At 52.0% G+C, this 17720-nt stretch overlaps 1 protein-coding gene across 1 annotated transcript; it reads right to left on the bottom strand.

The window, feature by feature from the left end:
- Positions 1 to 4299: 4299 nt before the first annotated feature.
- LOC104352875 (uncharacterized) lies at positions 4300 to 15870 on the bottom strand. The gene is made up of 7 exons (XM_086478524.1): positions 15737 to 15870; positions 15247 to 15431; positions 13077 to 13115; positions 8594 to 8758; positions 8281 to 8388; positions 6060 to 7060; positions 4300 to 4437 (listed from the first exon to the last, which is right to left on the bottom strand). Exons 1-7 carry the CDS (start codon positions 15868 to 15870, stop codon positions 4300 to 4302), a joined length of 1770 nt encoding a protein of 589 aa, XP_086334650.1.
- Between the last annotated feature and the right edge of the window lie 1850 nt (positions 15871 to 17720).

Below are 17720 nucleotides of genomic sequence, written 5' to 3'. Positions count from 1 at the left end.
AATCCTTTGTTTGGTACAGCAGCACTGATGTTGGGGAACTGCACCCGGAATTGGGGAACGGGAGACGCCCTTTGGGTACTGGAGAAACACGATGGACAGAAATCTTCCTGTCACAAGTACAGACGTGACACCCAACTCAAGGTTTAGAGAAAAGCAGCTCTGCCACTTTGCCCCAGGGAGGAGAGGAAGTTGGTTACAGCCTGGTCCAGAATGAGAGAGAGTTGAAGCGTGCCGAAACTGTCTGGGGCTGGGGCGTGTGACTTTGGGGGACGAGCCGCGAGGGCCGTGCCGGGTGGCTGGGCGCAGGCCACATTGCCAGGAGATGGGCGGTGGCACCGACTGGGCTGCGCTGGTCCACCCTTGCGGGGGCGGGGGCTGGTGCATGGGTAGAGCCCTCCGGTTGCGGGAGTGGGTGTGAACTTCCCAGGCTGTGGGGCCAGCAAAGCCCGAAGCACACGGCCACGGTGCTGGGTAGCCGGCCAAGGCCAGCCCGTAAGGAGGGAGGTCTGGGGTAGGTGCTGCCAAGCCCCGGGGAGAAGACAAGCCTGTGGGCCCAGCCCCTAATGCTGCCCCTCGAAAAAGGGAGAGGAGGAGGAGGAGGAAGAGGAGGAAGCCGAGAAATGAGCGTGGAATGTCCCAGTGCAGAGATTAACTGCCATCTTTATTGTGCCGGTGGAGGGGGATCAGCGCCAGCCGTCGGGGATGGTGCCGGGTTGGTCGCACGGCGGTGTCTGGGCTGGCTGCAAGGGTTTTGGGGCCGACGTTGCAAGCGGTGGAGGTCTCGCATCCGCACGGGCCCAGGGGGGCAGGAACGTCTGCCACTCTCGTGTGCTGGGGAGCTGCTGGAAGACGCTGATGGCAGCTGGCTGGTGGTGCTGGGGCTGCTGGTCTCAGGAGGCGGGCAGCTGTGGGACACTCCCAATGCTGCCTGGCTGGGGGTGCTGCTCTCAGCACTTGCTGCTGGCTCATGGCTCCTGTCGCGGCGTCTCCTGGGCCGGTAGTAGGGAGTTTGGGCCCGACGTCTCAACCGGGAGCGCTTTGGCACGTGGTGGGGCCCAGGTGGGCTGGAGCAGCTGCTGCCCTCAAGCACTGGGGAGCTGTGGGACAGCCCCGATGCCAGCTGGCTGTCGGTGCTGGAGATGCTGTTCTCCAACAGTGGGGAGCCACGGGAGGACCCCAGTGACGCCTGGCTGTCGGTGCTGGGGCTGCTGGTCTGTGGTGGTGGGGCACCATGAAAGGACCCCAGTGATGCCTGGCTGTTGATGCTGTGGCTGGTGGTCTTGGGCGCTCGGTAGCTGTGGGACAGCCCCAGTGCTGCCTGGCTGGGGGTGCTGCTCTCAGCACTTGCTGCTGGCTCACGCCTCCTGACGCGGGTTCTCCTGGGCCAGGAGTAGGGAGCTTGGGCCCGACAGCTCAACCGGGAGCACTTTGGCACGTGGTGGGGCCCAGGTGGGCTGGAGCAGCTACCGCCCTCAAGCACTGGGGAGCTGTGGGATGGTTCCCATGCCACCTGGCTACCAGTGCTAGAGCTGCTGGTCTGCAATGGCGGGGAGGCACTGAAGGATCCCAATGCTGCCTTGCTGTCGGTGGTGGGGCTGCTGGTCTCTGGTGGTGGAGAGCCCTGGCAGGACGCTGATGGCAGCTGGCTGCTGGTGCTGCGTCTGCCTGTGTCGCGTGCTGGGGAGCCGTGGGTAGGCCCTGATCCTGAGCATCTGGCAGTGCTGGGGCCGGAGAGGTCTGAGCTGTCAGCGGAGTCTAAAAGGGGAAGCAGGAAGGTCAAGGGCACAGCCCCCCAGGTCCGGGGCAGGATAGGCCAGAGCGGTGCCCCCAGCCCTCCTGGAGCAGAGTCGCTCTGCCAAGCCCTCCCTGGGCACCCGTTGTTGCCAGGCCCTGCCTGGCCCCTGGCTCTAGCCCAGGGGCACCCGGGTGCTTTGTCTCTTACCGGCGCCTGGGCCAGCACAGCTGTTGCACTCCCAGCTGGCCGTGCTGTTTGTCAAGCGGGAGCAGCATCTGTGGGTGCCCTCGGCAGCGCAGGAGGAGCACAGGAGCAGTTGCGAGGGCCTGGGGACAAAAACGGTTTCATGGCTGTGAGGACAACGTGACCCAAGCACGGGATTGTCCGGCAGAGCTCTTGTTCTTAGTCCTGCCGCCTCAAGCCCTTGGCGAGGCTGACATCTCCTGCAGAGCCCTGAGGTGCAGCCTTGGCAACTTACCCCTCTTGCTCTGCCTGCTCCCTGCCTCCTGGACAAAGGCACTCACTGGCACTGCAGCGGTTGTCTCTCTCTCTTAGTGCTGCATATGCACCCCAGTTCTCCCACGATGGCAGTCTGATGGAGAAAGGAAAAGTGATGAGGCCATGCTGCCCTGGCATAAGGCAGATGCAGGGCGTCCTTGCTCTTCCCCCACCAGCCCCACCCTGTTTCCACCTGCTCTGTGAAGCCCAAGCCCGGATTCACACGACAGCAGAGGGCCAGGACTGCAGGGGCAGTCCCTGGCACGGCACAGCGCTCGCCCCCTCCTGTCTCGTGAGGCGGGCAGAAGAACACCAACCTGAAGGGGACTCGGATCCCCATGATGAGCATTTCCATGCAAAATAGTTCCTTATCTCTACAGAGGGGGCACTGGAAGTAAAAAATGCCAGCGTGCACAGCTTGTCCCTGCAGGAGAAACATAAGGAGCACGAGTGAGGCCCTGGTGCTGCTGAGCGCCTGCCGTGTCCCGGGGGCGAGGGACCGGCTCCTACCTGGATGCAGCTCCTGTGGAACCAGGCGTGTTTGCACGCTGGGCACACCATGGTGCCGTAGGACACTCTGTCGCCCACAGGGTCCAGACAGATGAGGCATTGCTGCTCCGGAGCTGGAGCCGCCTCCACCGCCTGCTGTGGGCGGTGCTCCCAGCAGAAGCACCTGGGGGGAAGAGGCAAGGGATGGGTGAGGTGAGAAGTGTTGGCTGGTCCCTTCCACGGTGGTGGCGAGGCGAGGAGGGGAGAGGAGGTACCTGTACTGAGGAAGGAACTGGGTGACGCATTCACCCTCCACAGCACAGGGGAAGTGGAAGGTGCGGCGGCAGCCCGTCTGCCGGCAGGTGATGGTGGCCCCTCTCTGGCCGCAGACAAAGCAGACCTGGAAAAGGCACAGCAGCCCCCATGAGCGGCAGCCTCAGGGCCTCCACAGCCAGCCCCACGCGTCTGGGCAGAGCCCAGGACATGGCCGCTGCTGCGTCACAGACTGCAGATCTGCCTGGCGGCCGAGGCTCCTGTGCTGGGGCCTCTGTGGACGTGCCTTGGAAGGGCTGGGATTTCTTTCTCGGGGTCTGAGCTAAGCTCCCGCAAACCTCTCCTGGCACAAATCTCCCTGTTCTTGTCAGGTCCTCACCTTCTGCCTTTCCAGAGGTGTGAGGCCTCCTCCTTCCTCGTCTGCCCAGGGAGGTGGTGGAGTCACCATCCCTGGAGGTGTTCAAAAGACATCTAGATGTGGTGCTTAGGGACATGGTTGAGTGGTGTGAATCGGACAAATCTCAATAACTACTAAGTGTTATTAATCAGGTATTCTTTATTGCGGCACCGGGCAGCACGGGGGATTGCTCCTTCCATACATGCTCACCAAAGCACTAGGATTTTTGCCTTATATTTACAGCTTTCATGTTCATTCATTACATTTCTGAGAAAAGGTTGGGTTATTCTGATTATTTCCAGAAATTCATTAACATAAATTCCTTTCATAATCTCACCTCAGTCCGCTCAACTTACCCTTCCTTCGGGGGTCCTTGGTGGGTGTTGGGGATGAAGGTCCGAGTCTTCCTCATGGTTGAACTTTTGAACTTGTCCTGTGGTGCACGCCCTTTACCATCCTGGCTCTTTTTCAATCCACAGAACGAGCTCTTGCTAGCTTCCCTCCCTATCTCTCCTGCTTAGGCTCATGTGTTCCTTGTGCCCCACAGTCTGATTGGAGGATTCCACTTGCTTTCCTTTGCTTGGTAGATTCTGCTTCACTCTTATCTTTAAAGTGGTAGTTAGTCAGTCAGCAATGGATATATGCATAAGGGTTAGTACAAATTGGCCTTCCTCTCTAACTCTAAAAGCTGGTCAGCTTCTCTAAAAGCTGGTTTTCTAAAGGCTAGTTAACCATTCTTTATTACAGTTCCCCCCCTTTCTTTGTTCCTTCTGCAAATTCTTTTGCAGACAGCTTACAATAAAAAAAATTTCTTCCCATGTGTTGGCAATAGCTATCATTACCAATATCAACACATTACTAAACCTCATTCTGCCTGTACAGTTTGAGTTTAGATGGTCCTATCAGCTCAGAAGTCCATCCTTTGCGAGGTGCTCTCTTCACACCGGAATAGTGAATCCAGGCCGGTCATTCTTGTATCTTGATGGCTGTATAAGTTGTTACAACACTTGATACGGCCCATCCCATTTTTCTTGAAAGGGACCACCTGAAAAATTTTTGATATAAACCAAATCTCCAAGGTTAAAAGGGTGTATTGGGTGATCCAAACCTTTAGCTCTAGTTCCCAATACATTATTATTGATTTGCTTTAACTGCTTTCCCAAAGATATAATATAATTCTGCAGATAAGAATCTCCCACTTGATTCAGATCTTCCCCTTTGTATCCCGCGTGATATGGCTTTCCATACAATATTTCGAAAGGGCTTAGATTTTCCTTAGCCCTTGGCTTTACACGTATTCTGAGCAAAGCTATTGGCAATGCTCGATACCAATATAAATTAACTTCTTGACATATTTTAGCAATTTGCTGCTTAATTAAATGATTAATTTTCTCTACTTGTCTGCTTGCTTGTGACGTGCGGAAAACGGACTCCACAATCTGTGAGATTGTAAAGTAGGTATGTTTATTCAGCGCTGGGCAGCACGGGGGGTAGCCCCACCAAAGTCGTGCTCACCTCAACGCGGCAACTTGTCTTAGATTTATACAGTTAAGTGTTATATATACATCAGGTTTCCCAATACACCTATACATATGTATGACCTATCCCTGCTTCATATTAAAATTAGTCCCAAGAAGTCATTTCCATAAACTTCTCCCATCTGTGCTTGCGCAGTGCCTCCTTGTGGTGGTCGTTGGGGGTCGTAAAGATGAAGGCTGATGGCTCGTCTTCGTCACTGCTGGTAACCCCTTGTTCTTGCGCAGGCTCAGTTGCTCCTCAGCTCTTGTCCAAAACTTCAAGGTCGGTTTCAGCTGGTTCTTAAGACAGGTTCATAATTCTTATTGGGGACTGTCTATTGTAGGGGGCCACAAGACTTTTTGCTTCAAGTAATTTGTACAATGGCTAACAGAAACATTAAGCAACATCTATTAATTGGATCCCCTGGGCTATACAGCAATCTAGGTAATCATTAAGCAAATCCTTATCTACTAAGATTCCCTTAACTCCTCTCACTTGTGGCCTGTATGAGGTATATAATTGCCAATCAATTCCCAATAGCTTGCTCACTTGTTGAACAACTTGTGCACAAAAATGCAGCCCTCTATCTGAGGAAATGACCATGGGAACTCCAAACCGAGGTATTATTTCATTTAACAATACCTTGATTACTTCCCTTGCTTTGTTTGTTCTACAAGGGAAAGCTTCTGGCCACCCGGAAAAGGAATCTGTTAGTACCAATAGGTATCAGTAACGCCCTTTTCTTGGAAATTCAGAGAAATCAATCTGCCAGTTTTCTCCTGGAGCATTCCCTTTTCCAATTGTGCCCAATTGTGCCCGATTTCCTGTATCAGGATTATTCTTTAGACATATTTCACATTGTCATGTTACCTGTTGAACAGTAGTATACAAATTTCTCCCTATCCATTTTTGATTTAGATATTTATATAGTGCATCCACCCCCCAATGCGTTTTATCATGTTCTGCTTTAACCAGACCCCAAATCAAGGCAGAGGGTAGTACTATTTTCCCATCTTTTGTTTGTGCCCATCCTTTAGAAGAGACCTTTGCCCAAAGTTCTGATATTAATTCCTGATCTATTTTACTATATTTAACATCTTCCTGTTCACTTAATTCAGTATTTCTGTTAGTCGGAATTAAAACTAGAACTTGATCCCCTAGGTCTCTTTCAGCTGCCTGCTTAGCCTCAATATCAGCCAATCTATTACCTCTCTCTGGATCAGTGTTACCCTTCATGTGTCCTTGGCAATGCATGATGGCGACTTTGGTCGGTAGTGGTACTGCCTTTAAAAGTCTGAGTATTTCTTCTGCATGTTTAATATGTTTCCCTTGGCTTGTCAAAAGTCCACGTTCTTTCCAGGTAGCCGCATGAGCACACACAACCCCGAAGGCATACTTAGAGTCTGTCCAGACATTTATTTTCTTCCCTTCTGCCAGTTCTAGTGCCCTAGTTAGGGCAATGATCTCTGCCTTTTGAGCTGAAGTTCCAATAGGTAGAGGCGCCGATTCGATTACTTTATCGATGGCGGTGATCGCGTATCCGGCTTTACAGGTACCTCGTCGGATGAAGCTGCTACCATCTGTGAACCAGAAATCTTGAGCATCCTCCATAGGTTCCTCTTTCAGGTCGGGCGTGCTGGAACACACAGCCTCTATGGTCTCCAAACAGTCATGAATCAATGGCTCTGTAGTCATGTCACTGAGAAAAGAGGCTAGATTCACAAAGTTAGTGACTTCTATTACAACATCATCAGACTCCACAAGGATAGCTTGGTATTTCAGGAACCTAGATGGAGAGAGCCAGTGATTTCCCTTTTGTTCCAAGACTGCAGATACAGTGTGAGAGACCATTACTGTCATCTTCTGGCCCAAGGTGAATTTTCGGGCCTCTTCAATGTTAAGTATTACAGCAGCCACTGCTCGCAGGCACGCTGGCCAGCCTTTGCTCACTTCATCTAGTTGTTTGGAGAAGTAAGCCACTGCTCTCTTATGGGGTCCTAGACGTCGGGCCAGGACTCCCAAGGCTACACCTTGTTTCTCATGAGAAAAGAGCCAGAAGGGTTTGGTAATATCTGGTAACCCCAATGCTGGAGCTCTCATGAGTTCCTTCTTAAGGATGCTAAAAGCATTTTGAGCCTCTTTTATCCACACTAATTGGGTGGGATTATTCTTCAAAAGTTTGTAAGAAGGCTTTACTATCATTCCATTGTTATAAATCCACAATCAACACCAACCTGTCATTCCTAGAAAAGTCCTGATTTCTTCTACCTCTGAGGTGGTGGGGTCTTGCAGATAGCTTCCTTCCTTTCAGTCCCCAGCTCTCGCTGTCCTCCGGCGATCTCATATCCCAGCTAGGTTACTTGCAGTTCAACCATCTGGGCCTTCTGTCAAGAGACTTGATACCCATTTAGTCCAAGAAAATTTAACAGGTTTACAGTCCACTGGATACACTCCAGTTTTGTCTCGGTTGCTATTAATAAATCATCTACACACTGCAAAAGAGTCCCCTTCTTAGTAGGAGGTTCCCATGCCTCCAGTTCTCAGGCTAATTGATTTCCAAAAATTGTTGGACTATTCTTAAATCCTTGGGGTAACACTGTCCAAGTTAGCTGGGTTTTCCTCCCAGAATGGGACTCTCCCACTCAAATGCAAACAGATTTTGACCTTCTTTGGCTAATGACAGGCAGAAGAAAGCAGCCTTCAGATCTAACACTGTAAACCAAATTTGATTTTCTCTGAGCTTTATAAGCAGTGTATATGGGTTTGCCACTACTGGGTGTAAACTTTGACAATATTATTTATGGCCCTAAGATCTTGAACTACTCAGTACGTTCCATCAGGTTTCTTAAGTGGTAAAACAGGGTAAAATATTCCAATTCACACTCCACTAAAAGTCTATGTTGTATAAAATTATTGATTGGGCTCTCTATTCCTTTGCAGTCTTCCAATCTCAGGGGATACTGCTTCTTACGGACGGAAGTTAATCCCTCCTTAAGTTCAATCACTATTGGAGTGGCATTTTTTGCTTTTCCTGGAATTCCTGAAGCCCATACTCCTGGATATACCTGATTAATAATTTCTTCAAATTCAGGTGTTACTTCAAAAGGTTTAACAAGGGTTATCTTATTCAAGCTTAAAATTTCTATCAGCTGTTCCTTTTTTATTTTAAATTCCATGTTTCCTTGTCTAAATTCAATCCTTGCCTCTAATTGTTCCAATAAGCCCCGTCCTAGCAATGGTTTGGGAGAACTTGGAACATATAAAAATCTGTGTATTCCAATTTGTTTTCTCAATTTGAACTTAAGAGGTTCACAAAAAAATGCCTTCTCCTGTTAGCCAGTTGCTCCTATTACATTAACAAAATTCTCACTTATACGTACCAATTCTTGATTTGAAACTGAAAAAGTCGCACCCGTATCTACCAGAAATTCCATCTCCTCTTCTTTTGTCCCTAGCTTTATTTTAACCAGTGGATTGGCTAGGGCAGACGCCCCAGGTCCCCGTCAATCCTGATTCATTGAGTCTATGTCTGCTTGCTTTTTTCCCTGGCTTCTGTGGACATTCATTTTTCCAGTGTCCCTCCTTCCTACAGTATGCACACTGATTCATGCCTAACGTACCTCTAAACCCTCCCCGACTTCTGCGGCCAATTCCTCTACCTCGGTTCCCAAAACTTCCCTCACCAGGTCCACCCCTTTGACCAAGGGCTGCCACAGTTGCAACAGCTATAGTCTTAGACAACTTTTCTCTATCCACCTCTTCTCTATTTCTGAACACCCTCCATGCTTCTTCCAGCAATTTCTCAAGATCCCTTTTACCTAGTTCCTTCAATTTCTGCATCTCTATTTCTGCTGAAGGAAAGGGGGCTTTTACCAGGGCTGGCCCATCCGGCCCCAACGCTTGTCTCAAAGGGGCAATCATCTTAGGTTTTTCCCCACTAAATTCTGCCATTTTAGTTTTACTGCAGGTCCGTCCTCCAACAAACAAGCTTCCCCTGATTCCGCCTCTTCCCCTATCTTGGACGGAGGCAGCGATGGGTACAACAGCTGGGGTAATGGGGAGGGGGGGTGTGGGGTAGTGCAGGGGGGGCAGTGAGGGTAGTCCAGCTGCTCGGGCAGTGTTTCTTCATCTTCTTTTTCTTTGGTATATTTTAAGCACCTTTGTTCTATGCTACATGCTGAACAGCATCTCCTTAGTCTAGGCTGCTTTTTCTGATCTTTTTCCAAAGCTAACACTAAAGGGTCTCGTGGTGCCAAAATGATTCCACAATCCCTCTGCCACTCAGGATGATTTCTTAAGGTAAAAAACATATCAGCATACACTGCCTCATCCCATTTCTTTTTTCTTCTTAGGAAAAGCATTAATTACATTAAAAGGCCATTTTTCTCCGTCATCCAGTACATAAAGGGGCCACCATTGGTTACAATATGTGGTCTCCGATGGTGGGGAGCCATGGGAGGACCCCAGTGACGCCTGGCTGTTGGTGCTGGGCCTGGTGGTCTCAAGAGCCGGGCAGCTGTGGGACGGCCCCAGTGCTGCCTGGCTGGGGGTGCTGCTCTCAGCACTTGCTGCTGGCTCACGGCTCCTGTCGCGGCGTCTCCTGGGCCGGTAGTAGGGAGTTTGGGCCCGGCGTTTCAGCCGGGCCGCTGTGACATCAGCACCCACATACAGGAAGGGACACCCTTGGCCTCCTTCCACCCACTCTGAGATGACCACCACCTCAGAGGGGTGGGAGTGAAGGGCAAGGTGGGGGCCTAAGCCCTCGGCACCCACATAGCCAGGATGGCTGCTCCTGCAGGAGCAGCCTGTTCCAGTGTTTCACCTCCCTCATAAAAAATTTCTTCCTTACATTTAGTCTAAATTTACCCTCTTTAGCTTGAAACCATTACTTCTTGTCCTGTCACAACAAGCCCTGCTAAAATCATTGTCCCCATCTTTCTCATAGTCCCCCTTTAAGTACTGAAAGGCTGCTACAAGGTCTCTCCAGATCCTTCTCTTCCCCAGGCTGAACAATACCAACTCTTTCAGCCTGTCCTCATAGGGGAGGTACTCCAGCCCCCTGATCATCTTCATGGCCCTCCTCTGGACCTGCTTGAGCAGGTCCATGTCTGTCTTGTGCTGGGGTCCCCAGAGCTGGACACACCACTTCAGGTGGGGTCTCACCAGAGCAGACTAGAGGGGCAGAATCACCTCCCTCAGCCTGCTGGCCACACTGCTTTTGATGCAGCCCAGGATGCAATTTGCCTTCTGGCTCATGTCCAATTTTTCATCCACCAGTACCCCCAAGTCCTTCTCAGCTGCTCTCAATCCTTTTAAGATACCTCTTCTCTTTGGTGTCTGGCCAGATGGTCCAAGAGGGGCTCCCATAGTTGAGCACTGTTGGGCTGGATCCAGCCTGGCTGCTTGGCTTAGATCTCTGTGGGTATTTACACCCCCTGACACCTGCCATCCCCTCAAGAAGAGAATGACTTCTTATTAATGAGAATGACTTCTTATTAATTTTTTAAGCATCTCTGAAGAAGGAGACTCCAAAGTGAGTGTTCTGAAATGAGCTTGGTATGTATTACAGAGCCACACTGCTTTGACTTGAGGTTTGGGGCTGAGGAGGGAATTAAAAGCCCTGTGAAGACACCTGGGTTGTCTGCCTGGTCAGGATGCAGGGAGCCACCCAAGATCATGTGTCAAGCCAGCCAATCCTGAAACCCAACCATCCCCTTCCTCCCTGCAGCACATCAGCACTAGGGATGGGAGAAGTTCCCTGGGGTGACCTGGGCCCACCCCTACCAAAATCACCCCCAGCAGTGTACCCCTCCTTGGTCCCAGGAAGGTCCCATGTTTCTGCCTTGCCAGCCACTGCCCTTGAATTGCCACAGCACAAGCTGCCCCACAGAGCCAACCTCCTTCTCCTTCTAATAGTATTAGGAGATGCTTGAAGACAAATATGTAGTACCATAAACTCTGCCATCAAAGGTAATTCTGGTGTGGCTCCTCTTTCTTGATAAATCAGATAAATCAGAAAACTGCACTGCTAAAACCACCATGGTTGTGCATGTGGTTATACCACCAAATTTCAGTCCTATTAGACACACCTCTGAATGGCTTTCATTCCCATCACTGGCGACATACTGCAATTAATGTTTTCCAGAGGTCACCTCCCCTGGAAGAGGCAAATAGCCAAAAAGAGCTGGAGAGGTACAAGTGTAAAAGGGCAAACAGGCCAAGATGCCATTGCCCATGGGACATTGAGATGATCCGCTAATAGAGACAAAGGGACACAGACTCCCTGGTTGCCTGAGAGCAACCAGGATTAATTAATGCAGCAATTTGTGCTCTGTCGTGCTTTAACCCTCAGGTACCAAACACACTCCTGAGTTTTCTCCTCTAGCATGGAGCAAGGCCCTGGAAAGAGCATCCCCAGGAATCACAGTGTGAAAGGGATGGAGGGGCACACATACAGAGGAGCAAAGGCATCAAGATACAGCTGGTGGGCGATGTTTGCAGTTCTTGGGGCCCTTTGCCATTGTTGCTTTAGTCGTGAGTAAATCAAGATTGTGGTTACAGTCAAGATAAAGTTTCTTTCCACTTGCCACAGATCCTGGAGACCTGTGATTATACGTATGGACCTTAGTTTTCCTTTAGAAAGCACTATGTTCACAATCCTCGGGGTGGAAGGCATGGCTGAGCTCAGCACTGCCTAACAGGCACAGAGCTGCATCCTTGGAAGCAGTGTTCTTCTAGGCGCTTGTTTACTATTAAGAGCCATAACCTTTGAAACGGAACAGGATTTCCTCTTTCTACACACTTGACAGAAAAAGAAAAAAAAAACAAAAAAAAAACCAAAAAAAAAGCTCCTGTAACCTACTCTCTCCTTTTTGGCAAGAAAATGTTTGTGAGGTCTTAACACGTCTCCCCATGAGCCGTAGTATGACAGTGCGGGTTGCAGTGCCAGGACTTAGCTGAAGCTAAAAAGCCTGTTGCAGAACATAAACATTGTGACTGTAATTCTCCCCAGTCCAGCTGCTAAATGAAATGACAGCCTTTGGGACCACACTCGGGCTGCTGCTGCTCCAAACCGGCAGCTATTTGCAATTCTAGACAGCAACGCTCGACAACTTTTCTTCAAATATAACAGATAAAGTATATTCCATGGAACACCGGCAGCTCTAATACCCCACAAAGTTTAAAACTTGTCATGGGTTGCTCCAGATATGTAAAAAATTTCCCTGTTTTCTCTGCAGTTTAAAGCTTATTTTGCATGAGTCTCTAAGACTGTCTCGTAATGTCTTGTAAAGACTGTCTTTGATGTAATGTCTTGCAGAGCTTTGAAATGAGCTTTCAACTTCATCACCAGTGGCAGAGCAGCAAAGATAGGTAGACTTTCTTTGGGTGGTATTTTGCAGCAACTAAAATTTTCATATTGTTTTTAAAAAAGGAGGATGGTATATGAAGGATATCCTATGTCCTGCACTGTTTTGAACATGTTCTTTAGAAATACAGGAGAAGCAATTCAAGAATCAAGGGTGGTCACCCCTCTGTCCCACTAGTTAGTGGCAGAGACCTTGGCAGCGCAGTGGCCTCCTTGCTCCTGTGCCATGTGGAACTCCCGTGCAGTAACATGCCCTCCTGGTCCACTCCTTTGATTAATATTGCCTCCCAGTGATGGCTGATCTTTACGAGGAAAAAAAAGCACGACCTCCTTGTGTCTCTGTTCAAAATCTGTAGAACTTTTTTTAACTTTTTCAGATTAGTGCAAACATATTTTGTGGCAAACCTGTGTCCCCAGTGGGCACTCAAGAGTCCAGAGAAAGAAAAGCATAAGACTGTTGAAAGGAAAAATTCCTGTCTTTAGAGCTGTGACGAATTTGATGGTTTTGAGGATCTCTGCAAAGTTTCATATCTGTCCTGCTGTGCTGCTAATTACTTCTTCTGAACAGGCTGGTCTCCCTACCTGCCAGAGAAGCATGCCACCCCATCCTCTTCCTCCTCAACAGCTGATCAGGGTTGAAGACCACAATGGTATGTGGACATGTACATAGACAGACACATACGTAGGTGCCCTTGTATACACCATGCTCTAGATGGTCCCTGACCCCCTGCTGTTCCATATGCTGGTACCTGGGCATGCAAAGCCCTAACACACAGCCCAGCTGCAGCAGAGGTACTCACCAGCCAGGTGACCATCACATTTACTGTACTCAAACATACCTACTCAGACCAGAGAGCACACTCTGATTTTAACCAGACAGAAATATTTTTAATGAGAATACAGAACACATAGAAGTGATCAAGCAAAGGGAGGGCTCACGAAAGCATACCAACGTGGCCTTTATAGACACTTTTTTCCTGAAATTATTCACACACTTCCACCAATCACTACAGTCATTGGGAAGGCGTAAGGTCCAGACGTGGCCAGAACAGGCAGTGCTCTTCAGGGGCATGGCGGTGTGAGCTCCGAGGCACTCCTCAGCAACGGCGGAGCTCGAATGGAGCTGGCCAAAGAGCTGTGGTCATGCACGGCCTCGCTCTGAACCTGGGGGCTTGTTCCCTGCCACCGCTCACCTCTGTCGGCATCTAGCTAACGGAGCTCTGTAATGCCCTGGCGTCGGAAGGCCAAGCGGAATCTCAGAAAGCCTGGTCAGAAGGAAACCCTGAGCACCAGAGTTTGGCTTGGAAAGGAGCAGAGGATGGCTGAGGACACTCTAACAGCAGGAGCTGCAGGAGGCAGCCTGGGAAGCCTCTAGTCACTCTCAGCAGTGTCAGCTTCTGGCGGTTTCAGGTTTCTCTCTTGGTCCTCAATTGCATTTCGGAGCTGGATTCTCCAATGCTGGATTTCGCATTCCTTTTTTCCTACTCTGGTTGTGCCTGAGACACCGCCTGCTTTCTGTCCTGGACTCGCAGCTGAACTGTTCAGAGAAGTCATTGTTGTGCGGGTAACTAAAAGGCTTTTGTTAATGATTAAGCGGTGATCAAATCATAGAATCATAGAATCATAGAATCATCGAATCCTTTTGGTTGGAAAAGACCTTTAAGATCATCAGCTCCAACCATTACCCTAACACTACCAAGCCCACCACTAAACCATGTCCCTAAGCACCACATCTAGACATCTTTCGAACACCTCCAGGGACGGTGACTCCACCACTTCCCTGGGCAGCCTGTTCCAATGTCTAACCACTCTTTTGGTAAAGAATTTTTTCCTAATATCCAATCTAAATCTGCCCTGGCGCAGCTTGAGGCCGTACCTCTTGTCCTGTCACTAGTTACTTGGGAGGAGAGACCAACACCAGCCCCACCACATCTTCCTTTTAGGTAGCTGTAGAGAGCAGGAAGGGCTCCTCTCAGCCTCCTCTTCACTAGGCCAAACACCTCCAGTTCCCTCAGGCGCTCCTCGTAAGACCTGCTTTCCAGACGCCTCACCAGCCTCACTGACTTTCTCTCCACCTGCTCCAGCACCTCAATGTCTTTCCTATACTGTGGCGCCCAAAACTGGACGCAGTACTCAAGGCGTGGTCTCACCAGTGCTGAGTACGGGGGCACGATCACTCCCCGATACCTCCTGGCCACACTATTTCTGATACAGGCTAGGGTGCTGTTGGCCGCCTTGGCCAAATATTAATTAATCAACGATTGAATGAAAATCAAATGGTAATCCAAAGATGATTAAGTGTAATTGCATGGTAAGTAGAATCCTAGAAGCATTTAGGTTGGAAAAGACCCTGAAGATCATCAAGCCCAACCCTTAACCTAGCACAGCCAAGCCCACCACTAAACCATGTCCCTAAGCGCCACATCTACAGTCTTTTAAATACCTCCAGGGATGGTGTCTCAACCACTTCCCCGGACAGACTGTGTTAAAGCTTGACAGCGCTCGGCCCATTGGTCCAGCCTGTCCACATCCCTCTCTAGGGAATTTCTACCCTCAAACAGATCAACGCTCCCACCCAATGCCTCTGAAGCTGCCCCACCACCACTTCCAGTTTCCTGCCCCACCAACAAAAGGCGCAGGCTGACTCTGAAAGGCAGTTCATTGCCTTGGAGAAAGGCCATTTCTGCTGTGACTCCCCAGCTTGCGGTCCCGCTGCTTTTTCTTCTGGAGGCAGCACATCACCAAAGCACTGACGAGTTCAGGAGAAAGATGTTGGGCCACTGCAACATTTAGGTGCCGTCCTGAGGTCCTGTGCTGTGCCCTGGCCACTCACCGCGTCTCAGCGGGGGCGGGGGTGCGAGCCCAGGCCATTCTCAAAGGTCGCTGCAGTGCCCTGTGCCGGGGAGCCCAGAACCGCAGGCAGAACTGCAGATGCAGCCTTCCCGGTGCGGTGCAGGGAGGAAGGATCACCTTCCCCGAGCTGCTGGCAGCGCTCCCCGTGCCGGGGGCAGGAGCAGAGATTTCCCTTGGCCAGGGCTGGAGCCCTGGAGTCGCCCTGCCCAAACGGCACCTTGCGGACACAGCGCCATCCTCGACGGCTGCCCCGGGGGACCTGGCATTCGACTATGCACTTGCTGCAGGAGCGGCCATCCTGGCTACGCGGGTGCGAGGGCTCGGGCCCCCGCCTCGCCCTTCACACCCACCCCTCCGCAGCGGTGGTCGTCTCAGAGTGGGTGGATGGTGGCCGAGGGCGTCCCTGCCCGTCTCTGGCGCTGATGTCACAGTGGCCACAGTGACGCGCAGGGGCAAGCCAACAAAAAGGAGCACTGGGCTCAGGCCATGCGTCAGTGCCACCTGGGGAGGTGAGGAGAGGGCAGGGGAGGGACGGGGCTTGCACGGGGCAGCTGAGGAAGGAGGAGGCCCCACACCTCGGGGCTCTGGGCCTGTGCTGCAAGCTCACCCGCGCCTCGCTTCTCCCTCACCCATGTCCTGCTTCTCCCTCAGAGTCAGCAGAGGAGCATTTGCAGGAGACATAGCCCGGCGCTGCTGGGACAGGGACTCTCCAAACGCACGCTCGCTGTTGATGGCCCCCATGTTGGCCGCAAGGAAGAAGAAGGGCCCTGACTCAGACGAGCCGGGTGAGAGCAAAGTATCCCTCCCGCAGCCTGGCAGAGGGGTTGCTGGGGCAGCCAGCGTGGGGCCGAGAGCGGTGGCAGGGGGAGGCAGGAGTTCCCCAACCGCCCTGGGGTTGGCGCAGGGGCCCTCCTTTCCTCTGCAAGTGGGGCCCAGGCTGGGCAGCGGGCACCTGCTGGGACAGCCGTGCCTGCAATGGCCCCTTCTTCTCCAAGGCCTCCAGCCCTGCCCATCTGTCGGCTAGCCAGGGCCAGAGCAGGCTCTCGGGGGCAATCCCTCAAGGACGCTGCCCCCGGCCCCGCAGAGGTGCTCATTCCCGGTCCCATTTGCTCTCTCCCCTCCAGCATGCATGCTGTGTCGCCGGGCAGAGGCTGACCCGGAGGTCTATGGACACAAAGTGGTGAAGCACGGCCTCTGTGTCCATTTCTTTTGCCTGGTGAGTTCCGCCAGGGCTCCCTCCAGCTTTCCCACAGGCAGTCCCTGCCACCCTCTCCTCACCAGCTCCTTTTCTCTTCTGCAGCTTTGTGCCAATGACCTTTCTCCGCAAGCGGACGAGGAAGAGGGACTCCTGGGATTTCTCCCTCAGGATATTAGAAGTACAATTTGTCTGGCAAGGCAGAAGGTGAGGACCTGACAAGAACAGGGAGATTTGTGCCAGGAGAGGTTTGCGGGAGCTTAGCTCAGACCCCGAGAAAGAAATCCCAGCCCTTCCAAGAAGCTCTGGGACAAAAGCCTTGCTCCCAGCACCTCCACAGAGGCCCCAGCACAGGAGCCTCGGCCGCCAGGCAGATCTGCAGTCTGTGATGCAGCAGCGGCCATGTCCTGGGCTCTGCCCAGACGCGTGGGGCTGGCTGTGGAGGCCCTGAGGCTGCCGCTCATGGGGGCTGCTGTGCCTTTTCCAGGTCTGCTTTGTCTGCGGCCAGAGAGGGGCCACCATCACCTGCCGGCAGACGGGCTGCCGCCGCACCTTCCACTTCCCCTGTGCTGTGGAGGGTGAATGCGTCACCCAGTTCCTTCCTCAGTACAGGTACCTCCTCTCCCCTCCTCGCCTCGCCACCACCGTGGAAGGGACCAGCCAACACTTCTCACCTCACCCATCCCTTGCCTCTTCCCCCCAGGTGCTTCTGCTGGGAGCACCGCCCACAGCAGGCGGTGGAGGCGGCTCCAGCTCCGGAGCAGCAATGCCTCATCTGTCTGGAACCTGTGGGCGACAGAGTGTCCTACGGCACCATGGTGTGCCCAGCGTGCAAACACGCCTGGTTCCACAGGAGCTGCATCCAGGTAGGAGCCGGTCCCTCGCCCCCGGGACACGGCAGGCGCTCAGCAGCACCAGGGCCTCACTCGTGCTCCTTATGTTTCTCCTGCAGGGACAAGCTGTGCACACTGGCATTTATCGCTTCCAGTGCCCCCTCTGTAGGGATAAGAACCTATTTTGCATGGAAATGCTCAATATGGGGATCCAAGTCCCCTACAGGTTGGTGTCCTTCTGCTTGCCTCACAAGAGAGGAGAGGGCGAGCGCTGTGCCGTGCCAGGGACTGCCCCTGCAGTCCTGGCCCTCTGCTGTCGTGTGAATCCGGGCTTGGGCTTCACAGAGCAGGTGGAAACAGGGCGGGGCTGGTGGGGGAAGAGCAAGGACGCCCTGCATCTGCCTTATGCCAGGGCAGCAGGGCCTCATCACTTTTCCTTTCTCCATCAGACTGCCATCGTGGGAGAACTGGGGTGCATATGCAGCACTAAGAGAGAGACACAACCGCTGCAGTGCCAGTGAGTGCCTTTGTCCAGGAGGCAGGGAGCAGGCAGAGCAAGAGGG

This window comes from Leptosomus discolor, chromosome 1 (assembly GCF_034619465.1).
Source record: "Leptosomus discolor isolate bLepDis1 chromosome 1, bLepDis1.hap2, whole genome shotgun sequence".
Lineage (NCBI taxonomy): Eukaryota > Metazoa > Chordata > Aves > Leptosomiformes > Leptosomidae > Leptosomus > Leptosomus discolor.
This window is presented reverse-complemented; position numbering and strand designations above follow the sequence as displayed.

Bases quoted from the DNA above. Each gene is read 5' to 3' on its own strand.
- LOC104352875 (XM_086478524.1), bottom strand. From the start codon at position 15,870: ATGGGGGCCATCAACAGCGAGCGTGCGTTTGGAGAGTCCCTGTCCCAG. The intron at 13,116-15,246 runs GTGATCCTTCCT...TGGTCTGAGTAG, and splicing joins CTGCCAGCAGCTCGGGGAAG to GTATGTTTGAGTACAGTAAA. The intron at 8,759-13,076 runs GTGAGTACCTCT...TTCCTTCAGCAG, and splicing joins ATGTGATGGTCACCTGGCTG to AAATAGAGATGCAGAAATTG.